The sequence below is a fragment of the Gracilinanus agilis genome, chromosome 2, assembly GCF_016433145.1.
Source record: "Gracilinanus agilis isolate LMUSP501 chromosome 2, AgileGrace, whole genome shotgun sequence".
Taxonomy (NCBI): domain Eukaryota; kingdom Metazoa; phylum Chordata; class Mammalia; order Didelphimorphia; family Didelphidae; genus Gracilinanus; species Gracilinanus agilis.
Window position 1 is genome coordinate 418,659,967 of NC_058131.1, and position 21,241 is coordinate 418,681,207.

Here is a 21,241-nt window from a genome sequence, read left to right on the forward strand (position 1 = left end):
GTCTTAGTTATTAATTTGGCAACTAATCATGTTATATTCGCTGTCAACTCTTATACTGTGGTTTAACTTTTCATATGTTTAAACCTTGTCTCCCCAAATAGTACAGTAGTAGTAATAGCTCAAATTTGTCAAGCATTTTCCTCACAACCACCTTGTGAGGTAGCGAGTACAAGTAGTATTATCCCCATTTTACAGATGAGAAAACTGAGGCTCAGAGAGGTGATGTAACTTGTCCAGAGACACACAGCTAGTGAGTATCGGAGCCAGGACTCGAAACCAAGCCTTCTGACTCCAAGACCAGTGCTCTTTCCACTACACCACACTGGCTCTCACAAAGTACTTTTGTAAGTAGTAGGCACTCAGTAACTACTTGTTTGTTTTTTTGAGTTGAATATAGTGTGTTTGAATAGACTGAATTCTGTACTATTGAGCTTGCTTTGACAGCACATATACTAAAATTGAAATGATGTGGAGAAATATAACTGGTATTTTTATAGCGCTTTAATCTTAACAAAGCACTTTGCATACTACTTTAGCTTATTTGATCCTAACCAGAGCTCTGTGAGTTAGGTGTTATAAGTATCATTGTCCCCATTTTACATATGATGAAACTGAGACTCAGAAAAATTAAATAACTTGCCCATGTTCACGTAGCTAGAATGTCCAATTGGACCAAGTATCAGAAGTCCAATTGGATCTCCCCTTTCCCATCCTCTCCAATCAGGTTAACACTGGCTTTCTGGCTGTCTTCCCCTTTCTGGAACACTGCCTCCTCACTGCCCTGGCTTCTTTCAAGTCTCAGCTAAAACCTCATCTTCTGCAAGAAGCCTTCCCCCAAGCTCCTGAGACTTAGGGCCTTCTCTAGGAGACGTCCCTCAGCTGTGCCTGTCTCTAGCTTGTTTATCCATAGTCATTGCTATGGTCTCTCCCCCATTAGCTCATGAGCTTCTTTAGAGCAGGGGCTATCTTTTACCTTTTATTGTATCCCTAGAACCCCTTAGCATAAAGACTAACACATAGTAGGCACTTAACAAATGCTAGTTTCCTGCTAATTCCATGCTTTCTCCATTATGTCACATCCCCTCTCAAGATTGTGCAAGGGTGTCTAAGGCAGCTATGCTGTAGTGAAAATATCCTGGATTTGGGAATCAGAGACCCTTGGTTGTTCTCCAGCTCTGTGAACTGAGACAAGTTCCTTCATTTGACCTGATCTCAGTTTCCTCATCTATAAAATGAAGGGACCTGGACTGGATGGCCACTAAGGTCCTTCCATCTTAAAATCCTTTAATGTACAAATTGCTCTTCATCCCCTGAGCTCTAAATGTATGTATCATGTTCTGTTTTGTATTATAGTAATTTGTGTACATGTCTGGTCTCTCCTACTATATTATCAATTCCATGAGACAAACTGTATTAGTTATTGTTTTTTGTCCCTTAGCACCTTGCATAGTCTTGTGCATAGTAGGTACTTAATAAGTGTTTGCATGAAGGTAGCAAATGACCCTGACATAGCAATCAGAATACAGACATCCTCTGCTTGACTGCAGGTTTCATTTCTAACTCTTGAAAATGATCCTGAAAGATTATTTAACCTGTTTCTTAATTAGGAAACTATTATTCTTCTGTATTACTTCACGTGAGTAAAAGCTTGATTAATATAACTACTGGTTGAGTATTTAAAACACATGTAACTTAAACATTGTAGTATAGCAGAATTATATAAGAACTTGGATTCTAGTCATGGGTATTTTAAAATTTCTTTTCCTTCTGTCCATGTTATTCATCTAATATCAAATACTGATATGTAGTTTTCTTCTCATTTATCCTTAAGATTAAGGTTCAACTATTCCTCATTAAGGATATGGAAGAAGTTTGTTTATTGGCAGGCCCCTTGAGAGAATTCCACCTTTGAAATTCCCAGGATGATTATTTTACTTAAAGATTGATGTTGTAGTCTTTCCATTATCTATTTTTATTTTTTTATATTTGCAATAGAAAGTATTACTTGAAAGAGTGGAAAGAGATTTGAAGTGGGAATTGAAGAAGGGATATTTTGTTTCAAGGGAAGATAAGAAGTTAAAGTAATGGCATTTATTCTGGGCCATTATGAATTTGTTCTTACTCTTTTTTTCTTATATGCTTTGCTGAGCTCAGTCACATTCATTAGGTAGTACTGATTTGTTAATGCTAAACTGAAAAACAAGAGGAGGACATAAATTCTACAATCTCTTTTTTAATGCCATTAACTATATAAAAGCTTATTTTCTACATCTTGAGTTTTAACTGTTCTGCTGAACTTTGCTGTGTTTGAAAAAAAGTTCTATATAGGGTTAGAAGCAATTCTGTTCCTAGAAATCAGTACTAAAGAATTAAAGATATAAATTAAAAGAGATTCATTTATACTTTCCTTCAACAAACATTTATTGAGCACCTACTATATATGTGAATGTAAAAATTAATAGGAATTCAATTCTACAAGCCTAATATAGTGCAAAGATGGAAGGCTCTGGGGCAAAAAGCCTGGGCCTCAGTTCTGCTTCTGTTTATTTATTTACCAGTGTGGGTGTGGGCTTGGGCCAAGCCATTTAACCTCTGGGTCTGTTTTCTTATCTATAAAATGAGGAGGCCTAAAGGCCTTTCTAGATTTAGAGTAATCCTATTAAATCATATTTAAATGCTTATTAAGGGGCACTAGGAATTCAGAAATAAAAGCACTCCTTTCTTCAAAAAACTTAAATTCGAGGGGACAGCTGGGTGGCTCAGTGGATTGAGAGCCAGGCCTAGAGATGGGAGGTCCTAGGTTCAAATCTGGCCTTAGATACTTCCTAGCTGTGTGAGCCTGGGCAAGTCACTTGACCCCCATTGCCTAGCCCTTACCACTCTTCTTGGCTCTAAGATAAGGTAAGGATTTAAAAAAAAAAAAAAACTTAAATTCTATTTAGTGAGAAAATATATACCAATACAGTAACAAGAAAAACTGACAATGAATAGATAGAGTCACTAACAAATTCAAGGAATTAGGGAATAACTTCCCAAAAGTAGTAGCACCTGAGCTAAGCTTAAAGAAAAACAGAGAGAAGAGGAGCTATGGGAATGCAAAAGATTTTTTTTTCAAAATTACAAAATTAATTTATTTCAAAAGCATTGAGGAACATTTACATTTGAACAAGGTGATAAACATTTGTCTTTTAAATGGAGGAGGAGAGGGGAGGGGGCGACTAGATGGCTCAGTAGATGGAGAGCCAGGCCCAGAGAGGAAAGGTCCTGAGTTCAAATTTGACCTCAGACACTTGCCAGCTATGTAACAGTGGGCAAGTCACTTAACCCCCATTGCCTACCCTTACCACTCTTCTGCCTTAGAACCAATACATACTATTGATTCTAAGATGGAAGGTAAGGGTTAAAAAAAAATAAAAAGGGAGGAACAAATCACACATGAAGTTTTTATTCTCAGTTTTGGAACAAAAAATAACCCTCCTATAGTGCACACTATTGCCTTTGGAAGAACTAAAGATATAGTAGTAGTGATGGAGATAAGTAGATAAGTAGGAAGACAGTCAAACCAACATTAAACTTAAGTGAGCAAAATCACTTCTGCTCAGCTCTAAGAATCTAAACATACTTCAAATTAATAGTGTCAGGTTTGGGGAACAATTAATAGTCTAGTTTGGCTAAAAATTTAACTATTTTGGATATTGGAGTAAGAAGAAGAAATTTCTAAGCCATGGAATTGTTTGTTGAACCTCTGTTTTCCAGGGTCCTGCAAAAATGTAGGGCAGCATTGATGTGGGTATTCCTGATCCAAGCCCAGGATAGGCGAGGAAGAGAGGAAAGAGGCTTCGAACCAGAATTCTTGGTTTCAGCTCAGTAATAATAATAAGAGCAGCTAGTATTTATTTAGTACTTTAAAGTTTGCAAAGTGCTTCACAAATATCTCATTTTATCTTCCTACATGCTATTATTATCTTTATTTTACAGATGAGGAAATTGAGGCCAGATGGATTAGATAACTTGGCCAGGGTCATATAGCTAGTCAGTTTCTCAAGCAAGATTTGAACTACTGACTCCAATCTTTTGGCTGTATCCAGTGTGCCACCTTCTTGCCTGTAACTATATCCCAAAGGGAAGAGGAAATGGAGAAATGCCATACTTGGAACCAGCTCCTTAATAAGTCATTGTGCCTGAGACTCTGGTATGGATAGTCTTGGGCATATTCCTCAAGTCCCAGACTTTTTGGTTTTAGGAGAGTTGTCTGGGATCCTGATCTAATTATGCCAGGGGTTGGTCTGAAGTCTGAGCAGCTTCCTTGCACTGAAGGAGTTTATAGTCTATCTCAATGATGATGAACCTAAGGCACAGGTGCCAAAGATGGCATGCAGAGTACTCTCTCTGGGCACATGACCACCTTCACCACTCCCACCCTGCCAGAGATCATCACTAGAAGGGCAGAGGGACTCAGGCAGAGCTGTTCCCCTCCCCCTCTCCACTGTACCTAATGACATTATTTCCCATCCCTACCCCTCTGCCCAGCAGCCAATGGGAATTCACAGGTGGTAAGGTGGGCATCTCATAGGCAACAGAGCTGGAGGGGAGCAGAGCGCTCGGGGCACTCCCCTCCTCTCTACACTCTCTGATGACATTCCTCACTTCCCCCACCCCTCTGCCCAGCAGCCCAAAGGGAGCACTTCCTCCCACCCCTGTATGCAGTAAGGGGAGTTGGCAGGGAGGCGGGGCACAGCACTCAGTCTTTAAAAGGTTCGCCATCACTGGTCTATCTGCTTAGAAAGATAAGATAAATAAAAAACTCAAGACAAGTCAGAATATACCCTAAGTAGTACTGGTTTTACATTATCTTACTTAATCTGCTTCATGTTTGTAAGACTGTGTTGACCTGTGAGAAATGCAGTGTTTTTTTAGGCACCTTTACATATAATTATTCATTCTTTCTACAAACATACATTTGGAGACTGTGGGGCAGATTATTTTTTGAAGAAAAAAAACTATAACAACTTGATGACTAGAAAGAGTATGGTACTTCTTTCTAAGTAAAATTTTCAAATATGACAATTTCCTAACCTTTTCTCATTTTCTTCCCTCCCTAGTCTCTATCCCCTCAAAAAAAAAAGTGTGGAACTGAGATCTAATTAGTCATTTAGTTTATAATAAAAAAGAACCATCCAGCAACTATGGTTGATGTTGGAGTTAGAAAGAAAAGACTCCCCCAGGGAGCTTACATTCTAATAGAATAGACCAGTGGTGTCAAATTTAAATAGAAACAAGGCTACGCAGTAACTTAGAAAACCACAAATTATATTATGCTGTTTTTGTTTGTTTTTTTTTAATTTGTAAAATATTTTCCAATTAGTTTTTACTCTAGTTCCAGCTGCCCTTAGAAGTTTTGGCTGGCTCAGCAGGTGAACAACAGTGTTATACTTCTGGAGTAGACTACATGTACATACGTGGGTATTTATAAGATACTGAATCAATGGAAGGTAACCCTAAGAGGGAAGGAACTGGCAGCAGTCAGGCTGGAAAAGGCCTCTTGCAGAAAGTGGTCTTCAAGATGAACCTTGAATAAAGGCCAGGGATTCAAAGAGACAGAAAGAAGTGAGAAAGAAGAGCATTCTAGGCCAGAAAGGCAGCCATTGCAGAGACAGGAGTCATTTTGGGTAAGGTACAGCAAGAAAGCCAACATAGCTGGACTGTAATGTAGGAATAATGTTTAAGAAAAGTAGAAAGGGACCAAGTTGTAAAAACCTTCAAATGCCACTCAAAGGAATTTAAATTTGGGGATAGCTGGGTAGCTCAGTGGATTGAGAGTCAGGCCTAGAGACAGGAGGTCCTAGGTTCAAATCTGGCCTCAGACACTTCCTAGCTTTGTGACCCTGGGCAAGTCACTTGACCCCCATTGCCCACCCTTGCCACTCTTCCACCTAGGAACCAATACACAGAAGTTAAGGGTTTAAAAAAAAAATGGAATTTAAAATTGGGCCTAAAGAACCGAAGAAGCCTTTGGACTTCACTGAATGAGAGGAGAAAAGTGACATAATCCTACCTAGGCTTCAAGAAAAGCATTTTGGCAGCTGTGTGGAGGATAGATTGGAGGGAAGAAAGATTGGAAGCAGTTACTAGAAGGTATTTACAATACTCCAGGCCAGAGGGAAGAAAGACCTGAGCTAGTGCTAGTGGCTATCCTAACAAAGAGAAGAAGCTAGGAGTGAAGAGTGTTTCTGAGGACATGAACCAGAGCCTGGGGAGATGATCATGTCCTAGGGCAGTGGTGGCAAACCTATGGCACATGTATAAAAGAGGGCACACAGAGCTCTTTCTGTGGGTACACCTGCAGTCACCTGCCAGAGTTACTTATTAAAAAGCCAAAGAGACTCCAGTTGGAACTATTCCCATCCTTCTTTCCACACTCTCCTAGGGACATTCCTCACTTCTCCTGCCCCTCTGTCCAGCAGCCCAATGAGAGTGCTTCTTTCCTCCCTTGTCTCAAGGTGAGGAGGGGACCTCACATACTGTGTGAGGGTGCAGCACAGAAGCAGCCTTTTGAATCTGTGATGAAGGAAATTCCCATGGTGGGGTTTGAGGGGAGCATAGCTCACAGCATGGCACATAGCTGAAGGGGAACAGAGCATTCAGGCCACTCTCTTCGCCCTCTCCACATGCACCTCTCATCTCCTACCCAGAAGCCCAGTCGGAGTGCTTCCTCCCTCCCCTGTCAGGGGCATTGGGGGGGTGTGACATTCAGTTTCTGGGGGTGGGGGTGGGCACGAACTTGATCTAGGGGGATAGAATGGGTGTGGGGCTTGGCACTCTGTCTCTAAAAGGTTTTCCATCACTTCCCTAGGCAATATGTAGTAGAGAAGTATGGAAGAGAGAGCAGAAAGATAATGCATTCTGTTTTGGACAGTGTTCAAGATACCTACAGGGCATGTAGTTTGAAGTATTTACAAGGCAATTGATAATATGAGACTAGTGCTCAAGAGAGAGACTGGAGCTGAATATATAGATCTGGAAATCATTTGCATGAAGAAGAGAGTAAAGAAACAAAAGAGAACAAGATCTAGAACAGAGCCTACCAGAACAATCAGAGTAAGTGTCACATGGATGAAAATGCACCAAGAGAAACTGAAGGAGCAGCAAGATGCAATTGGGGGAAAGCCAAAAGAGAAAGCTGTGTGACAGAAACCACAAGAGGAGAGACTATCCCAGTGGAGACGATGACCAGCACATTTTGCAAAATGAGGATTGAGAAAAGGCCGGTGAAAGATCATTGGTAACTGATGAAAGCAATTTCAATTGAGGGAGCTCAGAATTAATAAGGGAGGAGGATAGGTTTGCTTTGCTGCAATAAGGGCCCTGTGGAAATTACATAGCCTAAATTTGTAGTGGACCCATTTGACACAATTTGGGGACTTTTCCCCCTTCTACCCAGCAGCAGGTAGTCTAGGACCTAAAGAGGAAGATAATGGGAGTTATAAAAGGTTCCAGTTTGACAAAGCATGATTACCTATAGAACAAGGACCGAGGGATATGAGAGTAAAAGGTAGTGTAGAGTTGAACCAAGAAATCAGTATTGAGAAGGAAAGAGTGTGTGGCCAGAGCTAAGATGACCTCAAAAATTACTGTGGTATTGAGGGATTTGGAGGTCACCTGGAGGGCAGAGTTTTTAGGAGGAAGAGTAAAGCAGAAAGAGACGTGGAAATGTAAAAGATTATGATGGGATAAAGGAATTTTGAAGTTCTTGAACACAGAAGTGCAACACTTGTGGGTAATGACAATAATACAACAAATCATTTAATAAGCTCTTTACTATGTGCCAGGTACTCTAACCATCCCAGTGGCATCTGGTGGCACAGTGAATACTGTTGAAATCAAAAGAACTAAGTTCAGATTTGCCCTCTGACCCTTTGTAAGGGCCCATGGGTGGAGACATCACACTGAGTCCAAGATTTGTGGTGTCTGGAGAGAGCCAGGTGTTAGTGAGGACCAGTAAAAAAAGGGGCAAGGGCAGAAATGGGGAAGAGTTATAGAAAGTTTGTTAAAAATGGTGGAACCCAGAGGCAGCTAGGTGGCACAGTGCATAGAGAACCAGGCCTGGAAATCAGGAGGACCTGCATTCAAATATGACCTCAAACACTTCTATCTATGTGACCCTGAACAAGTTACTTTAACCCCATTTGCCTAGCCCTTACTACCCTCCTGTCTTAGAACTGATTCTAAGACAGAGGGTGAGGGTTTCTTTTTTTCAAATCAATAAATAAAATAATTTTGATTATGAAACCCAAATCCCAAAGGGCAAAATAGAAAATGGAGCATAATCTAGTTGAGGTGGGCAGGAAGGAGAGAATGGAGAGCGAGGTTTGAGAAGGGGTTTTTTCCTACCAACTAAGAGGGTTCAGTATTAACTGGGATGGTATAAATGAGATGGGGTAGAAAGCAAGTTGACCATTGGAAAATGAGTCCAGGTGGACCCTCAGATTTCAGTTGCCCAACCTGCCCTGATCATAGTCTCTAGTATTATGCCCTCAAAGACCAGAAGCCAAAGGAGTTGCATGCTTGAAAGGCAGCTCCTGGGCCTGTCCCTGCTTAGCAGAGTGGAAACAAGCATTTAAATACAGCCCAGAGAGGGTTCTGTTAGGCTTTTTACTTCATGGATTCTTGCCTTTGACATGGAGCTTATATGATAATTGTAGTACTGGTCAAGAAGGAGCATGGAAATTAATGGTCAGTCACTGCACTAGCACTTATTAAGCAAATAGTTTTGCAAGGTACTTCTCATAGTTAATGAAACTGAAGTACTCTGCAACTTTAGTTGTCTTGGCATTCAAATGTGATGACTGGCAGAAAAATGTGTGGTCTTGTGTAGATTTCAAGTATGATCAGTAGAAGTAGAAGCAGAAAAGGGATCTCGATAAATTATTCAATGTAAAATTTTGAAAGAAACACAATTTAGTAATTTAAAATGGGAAGACTTCTTAGGATAGGTATTTTCACTTTGGGATATTTAATTTGGATACTTGAAATTGTTTCCTGGAAGCTTTTAATAGAAAATAGGTGTCAGGTCTTGAGTAACAAAAGGACAAGGAAAGTCAGGAATGGATATTTAGCACATTGCCTCACACATAGAAGGCACTTAATAGATATTGATTGATTAAAGCAGAGGGATCTGATGTATATTGTCTAGACAGCATGGAATCAAAACCAGCAAATAAAGTTGAAGAGAGAAATTTGTGTGAATAAAATAAATCCAGAAGAGAAGCAGAATCTTAGACTTCTGGTTAGCCAGGTTTTCAAACAGGGCACATTTTCTGATAAGACAAGCCCTGGACCTGGGGCTCAGTATTGGCCATGTTAACTACTAATACCTTGGACAACTCAGTTTTTCTAGCCTTGATTTATCTCATCTGTAAAATGTGAGTAATTTTACACTAGGTATTTACAAGTGAGATATTTACACTACTTACCTTACAGAGCTGATGAGAAATTCAAATGAGGTGTTACATCTAAATTTTTTTTTATCTTCCAAAGCACACATAAATGTGAATTGCTGTTATTATTGGAGCTCAGGGGACAGTAAAGTCAGTAAGAGACAAGGGAACCAACGCAAGTAGCACTATTAAACAAGATTATGACACCAATTCTAGGACAAAGATTCTCCTGCCCTGGTTTTATGTTGTCTGTTGAGAACGGATAGTTAAAACCTAGCAGGTATATCTTAGTAGTCTCAGAGAAACAGAGCTTTTCAAGTCTGTGTTCCTTTTTAGCAGAAGAGAACTAGGTCTTATGTAGTATTTTTTATAAGTAGTCTAAAATGACTTAGATAGCCCTTAAAATATAGGTTGATCAAGTGCCACCTTTTCATTGAAACCTAAATGCTAATCTTTCTCTTTTAACACTTATAACACATAACACTCCTAAATTTCTTAACTTTTAGATCTGAAAGTTAGTCAACAAGCATTTGTGAGTACTGGCAATTGTGCTGAGCACTAGCTATTCAAGGGAAGACCAAAAAGTCTTTGCTCTCAAGAAACTCATTAAGGAGGAAAATAACAAGCAAATAAACAATTATATGAAAACAAGATACATATAAGATAAATTGGAGATAATCATAGGAAAGGCACTAGCATTAATGGGGAATCAGGAAAGGCTTCTTGTAGAAAATATGATTTTAGCTGCACATTTAGCTGCGTTGAAGAGTGTCCCGGTGTAGGAACAGCAAAGAGACCAGTGTGGCCAGATCGTAGAGTATATGGAGGGAAGATAGAAGGACCAATTTATGAAGAGCTTTGAATGCCAAACAAGGTATTATATTTGATCCCGAGGGAAACAGAAAGTGGAGTTTAATTAATGGGAGTGGGAGGTGTGTGACATGTTCAGACCTGCAGTCTATTCACATTAACAGCTGAGAGGAGAATGAACTAGAATGGGGAAAGATTTGCAGCAAGGAGACCAACCAGCATGTTTTTGTACTAGTCCAGGTATGAGATGATTAGGTCCTACACTTGGAAGGTGGTGGTATGAGAGAATAGAAGAGTGTGTATTTGAAAGATACTATAAAAGTAGACTCATCAGACCTTGACAACATATTGGATATAGGAAGTAAGAAAGTGAAGAATCAAAGATGGATGACATCTTGGTTGTGAGTCTTAGATGACTGGGAAGATGGTGCTGCCCTTGACACAGTAATAGTAAAATTAGGAAGAGGGGAGGACTTGGAAGAAAAGATAACAAGTTCCATTTTGGACATGTTAATTTTAAGATGTCTACAATATGTCCAGTGTTATGAGCAGCAGGGAGCTCAGGGGAATGCTAGTGATGGTGTTTAAATAGTAAGAGAGAGAGACCCTAACCACAGCTAGATGTGAGTATAGATTTGTTCCCACACCAGCTGGGTTAAGCCTCCTTTAAGAGCCCAAGATTCTTTGCTAACCACAAGGCCTTAGAAACCAATCCAGCCAGGCAGTTGGTAGATGTTTCCAGGAAGTAGAATGTGACTTCCTGAAACCTTAGGTTGAAATGAAGGATCACACTGGCTTGGAAAGACTATAGCCAGCTAGAGATGTTTCCAGATCTGACTGCTTGGGACTAGTTACTGTTTTTAAGGTAAATAGTTGGTTTCAAAGATTATTTAGGCTTTATGATCAAACAGGGTTTATTTGTTATCAAACTTGAGGGTAGGTAAGAGGGAGAAGGAAAGGTAGGTTAAGGTACCCTAAATGATCTTGCCTAAAATTAGAAACTAAAATAAATTTTGAAATACAAGTTGTTCCTAAGGTACAGAGTATAGGAAGACCTTGAGGAACACTTCCCAACTCTGTTGCTGTATGTAGCTGAGCCTAGAGGCTGTCAGGCCCCTGGGTCAGATGCTGTTGTTTTCTTAAAAGTAACTGTTAATTAACTCTTGCTTGATTTAAAGGTTGTTGGCTATGCCAATAGGGTATTGAATTTGGCTAGCAATGAAGGTTGTCCCTACCTGCCTGCCTAATCCAAATCTCCAAAACCACCAAGGGCCCTGTTTCCACCACCTCCTCCCTAACCCTTGAGATGAAAGAAAGAAGTGATGTCCCAGTGGATTGTGGACCCCAATTTAGACCCTGTCCTTAACTGTCACCCTGGAACACGCCCTGGGGTGCTTTGCCAGGTTCTGTGTTCCAAAGTGGCAAACTGCTAACTTGCACCTACAGAAAATGGCTGACCATTTCTGCATATCATACCAGTTAAGGATATCCACATGAGAGGCAGAGATGTGAGTTGGTTAAGTAGAGATGTTATCATAATTGAATCCCTGAGAACTAATGAAATCAGCAAGTGAAAAAGTACAGAAAGAGAAAAATAGATGGCCCAAGACAAAGCCTTGGAAGACACCATCTTTAGTCGGAGTTATCTGGATAAAAATCCAGCAAAGGAGATTAAACAGGAGTAGTCAAACGGATAAGAGAGCTGAGAGAAAGTAATGTCATAAAAACCTGTAGAGAAAAGAGCATCAAGGAGCAGAGAGGCTTTCAGCAGAGTTAAAGACTACAGAGAAGTTAAGAAGGATGAGAATTGAAAAAAAGACCATTAGATTTGGCAGTTGAGAGTAAATTTGAAAAAATATAGTTTCCGGTAAATGAGTTCAGAAGCCAAACTAGAGAGTTAAAAATAGAGTGAGAGGAAAGAAAATAGAGGCACCTATTATAGACCACCTTCTCAAAGTGCTTAGCCACAAAAGAAAGCAGAGATCTGGGGCAGTAGCAAGTGGGGATAGCTGGATCAAGTGAGAGTTTTTTGAGGATGGCTTACATGGATGTATTTGTAGGCAGTACCAAAGTAACCAGTAAGCAGGGAGTGATTAAAGATTAGTGATAATTGGGATAATAGAGTGGGCAGTCTCCTGGAGAAGATAAAATGAAATTTAATCACTTTTGCACTGTCTTTGATGAGGAGAAGGGCCACCTAGCTCTTCATGAGAAACAGGTGAAGGAGATTGTGATAGAAGGCATATGAGTGATGTTAAAGGAGGAAGGGCTAAAAGGGAACTTCTCAGTGAATGGCATCATTGTCTTTTCTGTAAACTGAAGCATGGTTCCCAGCTGAAAGGGTGGACTGAAGGGGAGCCATGGAAGGTCTGAGTAGGCATGAAGACATGGCATAGTGAATCAATTATGAGGTTTGCCACAGAAGGAAACCCAGTTGAACGTAAAAATTTGTAGTGGACCTAGTCATGATGATTTGGTGATTTTTCTCCAGCTTTCGTTTAGCAGCATAGGCATTGAATGGAACTTAGAGACTATCTAAAGTAACTCCCCCATTTTACAGCTGAACTAAATCCAACACATAGATTAAATACGAACCATGAATGAGGCATTCTGCTAAGACCGGAGGTCAAATATCTCTCCTAATTTTCATGCATGACTCCTAATAGTCAGCATACATTCCCAGTTACTTAACTCTCAGTCTAGTTGTGGATCCACTGTAGCTCATTTTCCCCCTTATACTTCTCCTGCTTTCCTTACTCTTTTTATCTAATTTCTTTTCCCTCCCCACCCCACACCCTCAGGGGTAGTGGTATAGAGTAGGTGAGAAGAGACCCTTTGTCTTTCTGTTCTTCTGGATTCTAGGATTCATTCTTTTCCTTTACCTCTTAAGTTAGGAAAGATTACAATATGGGATCATTGAAAGCACTGCAAAATTTCCCAAATGAAATCTACCCTGCTTTTCTTAGTCCTAGCTCCAGTTCACCATGTATATTACGCATCCTATTAGACACAGTTCATAGACTGCCAATCCAGGTGCATGGCATAAACTGGGCAAGAGGTCTTTTTCACCCATTTTCATCTTTTCTTTATGGATGATTAGACAAGCTCTTTTCACAATTATAAATTTCTCTAAGAGGACTTTGTAGTATGCCAGAGCTCAGTATAATTAATACAATGTCATCTGCAAATAAATTTTAGAGAACTTCAAAATTATTTGACTTTAGATCCCAGTTTAGGTAAAATAATGGTATGGTTAACTCAAGTTATATCTTTAAGTTGTTTTTGTTCTTTAGCAAATATGTGTGTTTGCTATTTCTTAAACCTTGTAAAGAGTTGATTCTGTGCATCTGATTAGGTTATTCTATATGTCATCGAGCATGGTACTATAAAAGGAGCAATGGGCTTTGATTCAAAAGGCTTGGGTTCAGATCCAGGCTCTAGCATTTTCCAGCTATGAGATTTTAAAGAAGTCCCTTCACCTCTCTGAATGTCAATATCTTCATCTGTAAAAATGGGGGCAATAACTAAGTATTATTCTGAACCTCATTGGGTTGTGAGCAAAGTACTTTATAATCCTTATAGGACCATGGAAATAGGAATTAATATTTCTTAGTGCTAACAAAGTTCAATATATTCATTTGCTGAGTGCTGATTCTATGCAAGGCACTATGTGTTTTAGTGAAGAGATTACATGAAATTTAATTTAGTCTCCACTCTAGTAGAGATGGGAAGAAAAGACACATAACACCTAAGACAACTAACAGTTACATAGCCAGATATGGTAAATGCTATGAAAGCAGATAGTTCATTGTTCTGAAATAGAAAGGTTTTAAGAAATTTGATTTGAACTTGAAGGATGGAGAGGATTTAGACACACATTGTAATTTGAGGGGAGAGGAAGATTGTATGTGAAACAGTGAGATAAAAGACATGTAAGTAGACACATACAAAAGTGTTCAAGGGTCATTAACTACTGAAAACCATTCTGACTGGAGTTAGGGTATTATATATTTTGTTGGGGGCTGGATAATAAAGTTGAAAACATAAATTGAGACCAAATTATAGAATACATTTAAAACAAGGCTGAGAAATTTACATTTTATTCTGTATGAAGTGTGAAAAATGTAGCTGAATAACACATATTAAGAATATTAACCTCTGTGTATGTGTAGAAATAACTAGAAGTAGAAGATAGGAAATAAGGGGATCAGGTAATATTTATTAAGTGGGGTACAGAAAAATGGGGAATGTAGGATGACAAATTTAGAGACTGGATGAATAGGGGAGATTTCATGACAGCAGAGTTAATCAAATGTTATAATTCATAAGAAAAATGATTTTCATTTTTTCAAGTGATGTTAAACAACTTTTGGTTGTCATAAAAGCAATATTGTACTAATTTTCCAACAAAGAAAGGAGAAATTATATCTTTTCTCTTTACTACTATATTTCCCACAAGGTTATTAATTAATGGTATGACTTTAGAAAGTGAATAATCTTTTTTTCCTTTTTTTTTTAAACCCTTACCTTCCAACTTAAAATCAGTATGGTGTATTAGTTCCAAGGCTAAAGAGTGGTAAGGACTAGGCAATTAGGAGTTAAATGACTTTCCTAGGGTCACACAGCTAGGAAGTATCTGAGGACAGATTTAAACCTAGGACCTAGGCTTGACTCTCAATCCACTGAGTCATCCAGCTGCCCCCAAAAGTGCATAATCTTAATGAAAGTTGTATTGTTGAATAGAAACTATATTAGAACCTTATTTAAATTAACTATTTAAATGATCACTCTACTGCAAATATGAATAACATGGAAATAGGTTTTAAACAATGATACATGTATAACCCAGTGGAATTGCTTATCAGCTCCAGGAAGAGGGGTGGGGAGAGCGAAAGGGGGGCAGGGGAGATCATAAATCATGTAACCATGGAAAAATATTCTAAATTTTAAAAAAGGAAAATTAACTAATACAGATTTTATTTAATAAAATTGGATAGACTGTATAATATGGAATTTAGCTCTAATGATTTTGAGCCTAGAAGCATAAATTATACTGTCTTTCTGTGCTATGCTTTTTTTGCCAGATGCTTTCCTCACAACCCTGTGGGATATCTCCTAATTTTTTATAGCCAAGGAAAAAGGCTCTAAATTTAGGTGATTTGCCCATAATCACATAGAATTTTATATCAAAAATGCTTTCCAATTAAAAAAAAAGACATCATTAAAAATAACTTCCCCAAGGGGATATAGCAAAATCAGGACACTAATACACTGCTAGTGGTGTTATGAATTAATCTAGCCATCCTGGAAGACAATTTAGAATTATGCACAAAGGGCTTTAAAAGAATGCCTGCCCTTTGATCCAGCCATACCACTGCTGGGTTTGTACCCCAAAGAGATAATAAGGAAAAATATTTGTACAAAAATATTCATAGCCATGTTCTTTGTGATGGCAAAAACTTGGAAAATGAAGGGATGTCTGTCAATTGGTGAACACCTGAATAAATTGTGGTATCTGATGGTGATGGAATACTATCATGCTGTAAGGACTGATGATCTGGAGGCTTTCTATATAAACTGGGAGAACCTTAATGAACTGATACAGAGTGAAAGGAGCAGAACCAGAAGACCATTGTACATAGAAAGTAAAATATTGTGGAAAAATCCAATGTGATGGACTTTGCTACTAGTAGCAATGCAACAAGCCAGGATATTCCTGAAAGACTTATGTAAAAGAATGCTATCCACATTGAGAGAAAGAACTATGGGAGTAGAAATGCAAAAGCCAAACATATGACATCACTTAGCACACATATATATGGGTATGTGATTTGGGGACTAAGCTTTAAAAAAATCGCTCTATAGCAAAAATGAATAATATGGAAATGGGCATCAAGTGACAACATTTGTACAACCCAGTGGAATTACTTGTAGGCTCCGGGAAGCAGTAGGGAAGAGGGGAGGTAAAGAAAATGAATCACAGAAACATGGAAAAATATTTTTAAAAATAAAAAGACAGTACAAGAAAAGGAAAAAATAACCTCCCCAAAAAATGAAGCTCAGAAAAAATGTAACTTATTAGGAAGCTATATAAATAGTAAGTTATAAGATTACTACCATGTTACCCCTTTTTATGGCCCAAGTATAACTGTTTTAATCCAAGTGAATTTTAAGACTTTATTTAAAGAATTTTAAACAATATTAGATAAGTTCTGTATATATACATACATACATATATATATATATATACATATATATATATATGTATATATATATATTTCCGTGGTCAGATGCTGAGAGTAAGTTGTATATTACTTTTAGAAATTAAAAATATTGGGGGCAGTTGGGTGGCTCAGTGGTCCTAGGTTCAAATCTGGCCTCAGGCACTTCCTAGCTATGTGACCCTGAGCAAGTCACTTAACCCCCATTGCCAACCTTTACCACTCTTCTGCCTTAGAACCAATACAGAGTATTGATTCTAAGATGGAAGGTGAGAATTTTTTTTAAAAAAGAAAGAAATTTAAAATATTTGTAATTACAGCATGTAGTTGCCACGAAATAATTTGACATGAATACTACAAACTTTAGGGAGCAACTAGGTTCTTCAGTGATTTGAGAGACAGGCCTAGAGACAAGAAGCCCTTGGATACTTCCCTAGCTGTGTAACCCTGGACAGCCCCCATTGCCTAGCCCTTGCCACTCTTCTGCCTTTAAACCAATACGCAGTATTAACTAAGATGGTAGGTGAGAGGTTTTTTTTAACTTACAAATTTCACATTAGTCTCTCTCACCAAATTTAACCCCAGAAGTTTTTCATATAAGAAATGTTTTCTCAGAAATCAAAATTAAAGGTTATTTTGAGGTTTTATGACATTTTGCTACTGACTCCTTCAAAAATGAGTAGGTTTTTATATACTTTATCCTTTTCACAAATGAGTGCTAGACTAATAAAAATAATAAAGTATAACCATTTTTAGATATAAACTCTTCTGTCATCTTTTTTATATTATAATTTGTGTGTCTTTATAGCTAAAAAGTTTTTTGTTAAATTCTGTATTTTGGGAATAATTAAGTAAATAAGTACATACTATATTCCCAGGATTCTACTTGGCTCTCTTGGAAAATAAGGAAATTCCTGCCCTTCAGGAAATTATAGTTTAATTAGAAAGACAATACAGGTGAAATGTGGTATAATGGAAAGAACAAATGAAATAAAGCCAGAAAGGAAAATAGTTAGCATATTAACTGGCAGGTTCAGAACCTTAAACTAGAACTCCAAAAACAACAAATTGAAATTTAGTGGAGACTAATGTAAAGTTCTTAACTCCTTTTCACAAATCTTATTGTACAAATGTGAGTTGGGAGTACACATGAAAAAGACAAGTTGAGCACAGGCTAAAAATGAGCTGACAGGTTTTCAATGCTAAAATGACAAGTGCCACCTTAATCTGAATTAATAGAAACATGATAATTCGATAAAGAAAAATAATAGATCTAACATTCTACAATGATCAGACCACATCCTAAGCTACCAGTATTTGCATATTGTTTCATCTTTTCCTTTCCATCCTTACTCATAATAACACTTGATTACACTTCTTTTTCTTTTTCTCTCCTTGATACTTTAATCAGAAAAAAGTTTGGGTTTGTTTGTGTTTTTTTTTTACTGCCATTCGCTGATAACTCTGCAGGTGAATATTTTTGTCATTGATGGGAATTTTAAGATTTAAAATCAGGAAAAAGAAAAAATAGTTACTACTACACTGATATTTGTTATTTTTAATTTCATTATTTAATTTACCCTTGTCTGATTTTTACTTTTTGTGTGTATTCTCTTGAGGTGGGCAGAATTAAATTCCTATTTGACTGATCCAAGTTTGTTTTATAAAAAAGAGAAGTCATAATTTGTTTTTTAAACCTTTAGAAAAGACTGATTTAATGCATCTATGGCAGTGATTTCTCTGTCAGTGTCTATTTCAAGAGCTAATATTTTTCAAGTTAAGCATATGAGCTTTTAAAATGAACTTATCCCAAAGAATGCTGTATAGAGAGCTTTAATTTTTAACACATTATCTTTTTGAAGGTGAAGATTAAGGGAGCAGTATGAGAGAATAGATAAGGGAACATAAGAAGGAAAGCATAATGGTAGGTAAAATCTGCAAGAGAGAATATTCACAGGAAACTAGCAATCTGTGCAAGCTTCTTGAAAGTGACTTCAGTAGAATGATAAATGACTTCATGCCAAATAGAGTTAAAAACATGCTTCCAGTCTCGTGCAGTGTCATCTCCCAGATGTTGCTTCTGAATCTTTAGAAGTAGGGAAAAGCCAGATAAGTAAACGCCTTTCTTGTTTGAGGTGTATGATGTGAGATCGCCCTTTATGTTACCAAAGACTTTTGATTCATCAAACAATAAGTGCCTACTATGTGCGAGATTTGTGACCATGTGCTTATTTTAGCATTTAAAAATCATTTCATGCTAATAGTGAAAAAAAAAAATGTGGGTTTTAGTTTGCAGTTAACATGTTTCGAACATTACCACCGTCATCCAATCCCACGGGAGCAGAATTTGATCCAGAGGAAGATGAGCCAACACTAGAAGCAGCCTGGCCTCATTTACAGGTATTTAACTATAGGATTTCACTTTAGGGGCAGGGGAGAGACATGGTTGATTGTTCAACATGGTTCCTGAGCATTTAGGAAAGCAAAAAGTACTCTCATAGGAGCCAACATGGATTCATTAAAAATACTAAGCAATTCTGTGCTAGAAGCAGCTCATTCTAGCTCATGAACGCTAACTGTTAAATTTTCATAGTGATCATTCAAACCTTGGAAAATGCCAAATGTTATAAATTAGGTTTAATGTTTTCTTTGATTGTCTGGACTTTAGAAAGTGATGAGAAAATGTTAATACTATAGATTAAACTTGAGGCAGCTGGGTGGCTCAGTGAATGGAGAGCCAGGCCTAGAGAAGGGAGGTCCTGGGTCCAAGTATGGTCTTTGATATTTCCTAGCTCTGTGACCCTGGGCAAGTCACTTAACCCTAATCACCTAGCCTTTATCACTCTCTGCCTTGGAACTGATACTTAGTATCAATTCTAAGACAGAAGGCAAGGGTTTTTTAAAAATAATAATATAGGGGGCAGCTGGGTAGCTCAGTGGATTGAGAGTCAGGCCTAGAGACAGGAGGTCCTAGGTTCAAATCTGGCCTCAGACACTTCCCAGCTGTGTGACCCTGGGCAGGTCACTCGACCCCCATTGCCTACCCTTGCCAATCTTCCACCTATGAGTCAATGCACAGAGGTTAAGGGTTTAAAAATTAAAAAAAAATAATAATAATAATATAGATTAAGTTTAAATGTGTCATACATGCTTTTTTTGAGAGCTAATTATTAAACATTTACCAGCACCACTGATACTTAGTAACTAAAAGTGTCCTCTAAGAAAGAATATGTTCTTTATGCATAGTACCTGAGGTTTCTTTTCATCTTTTAAGATCATGTTAGATTAAGCTATATGACTAACATTTGCTTTTTAGAAACCTAACTTTTATTTTAGATGAACACTTTGATTGTCATTGTCTAAAAGTTAAAGTTCTCTTTAAACCCAAATAGTAAAATATTGGAATGTATGGTGTGGGTTTTTTTTAATTGTTATTCTTTCTCTCAGACTAATGCTACTGTTTGTCTTTTTCCCTAGCTTGTTTATGAATTTTTCTTAAGATTTTTAGAATCTCCAGATTTCCAACCTAATATAGCAAAAAAATATATTGATCAGAAGTTTGTGTTGCAGGTGAGAATTTTACTTTAAAATTTGAAACATATTCATTATAAATGGAGATTTTTTTGAGTAAGTATCCCTTTTCCTTCTTTCAGCTTTTAGAGCTGTTTGACAGTGAAGATCCTCGAGAAAGAGATTTTCTTAAAACTACCCTTCACAGAATCTATGGGAAATTCTTAGGCTTAAGAGCTTACATCAGGAAACAGATTAATAATATATTTTATAGGTAAGTTAGAACTTGGATTCTCTTTGCCTTTTTATGTGATATGCATTTATTGTGACATTTAAAGTTCCATTTTTTGTGTGTCTGATTATTAGCCCCAAATAACCAATATTGTACTGCTATCCCTCTATCTACAGCCTTTCTCTGTACTCTCATTTCATTATATGGAAGTGACCCTATGTAACCTCTCAAAGGCTATGCCAATGAGAGTATAAGCTATAGCAGCTGGAAAAGCATTGCTTAATAGCTTAGAGAATTAAGTATGTATCAAAGGAGCTAACTTTTCAGAATTTCATCACCATGTTGGTTGCAATTTGATGAATTTCTTAGCCACAGCAATCTTCAGGAGCATTTATTAAGTTGTAGCAGGGTAGTCTAAGTTAGTGTTAGGAATATCCATTCCAATAAAATCACAGATCTTTGAAGTATAGTAAATACCACTGACAATCCTCTTTTTTTATAACATTTAAAAGAAAAAAAATCTTGGCCTCCATCCACACTCAGAGGAAAAGAAATTTAGAAAATTCACTCTTATTGTGTACATGATTTCATATAAATATTTGCTTTGATAAAGTCACTTTTTATGCAAAAAAATTAACTATTTGGATCTATATTATTGCTTTAAGAATTCTTTGTACCAACACATACTACAGCACCTTCGTGCCATTTTTTTCCTATCTGCCAAACGGCAAATATCTTTTTAAATGTGGAGATCTTAATCCATTTTTCTCACAAGCAAAAAACACTCCTTTATAAAGTGAGAGTCATTATTATGGCAGTCAGCATGAAGGGATGGACATGCATGGTGGTGCCAAACATTTCAAGCTTCAAAAATATATTGCTTCATTCTGTTAAATCAGCATGTTTTACCACTCCATTTAAAACTATTTTCATGGAAGTTTCAAGTACATTCTGAACTATTGTTTCTCCCCTTGGTTCCTCCTATTGTTTTAAAACAGGATATTTAGAAAACCTTCTTTGTGGGATATGTG

The 21,241-nt window shown here is 37.6% G+C and overlaps 1 protein-coding gene across 6 annotated transcripts in view; it reads left to right on the forward strand.

Moving 5' to 3' along the window:
• The window catches only part of PPP2R5C (protein phosphatase 2 regulatory subunit B'gamma), a 219,900-nt gene that overhangs the window by 154,773 nt on the left and 43,886 nt on the right, over positions 1-21,241 (forward strand). For all 6 annotated transcript variants that reach the window (XM_044664603.1, XM_044664604.1, XM_044664605.1 and 3 more), the window contains 3 exons: positions 18,758-18,868; positions 19,946-20,038; positions 20,122-20,252. In XM_044664603.1, the coding sequence (XP_044520538.1) occupies positions 18,758-18,868; positions 19,946-20,038; positions 20,122-20,252 (335 nt within the window). The remainder of the gene's footprint in view (positions 1-18,757; positions 18,869-19,945; positions 20,039-20,121; positions 20,253-21,241) is intronic.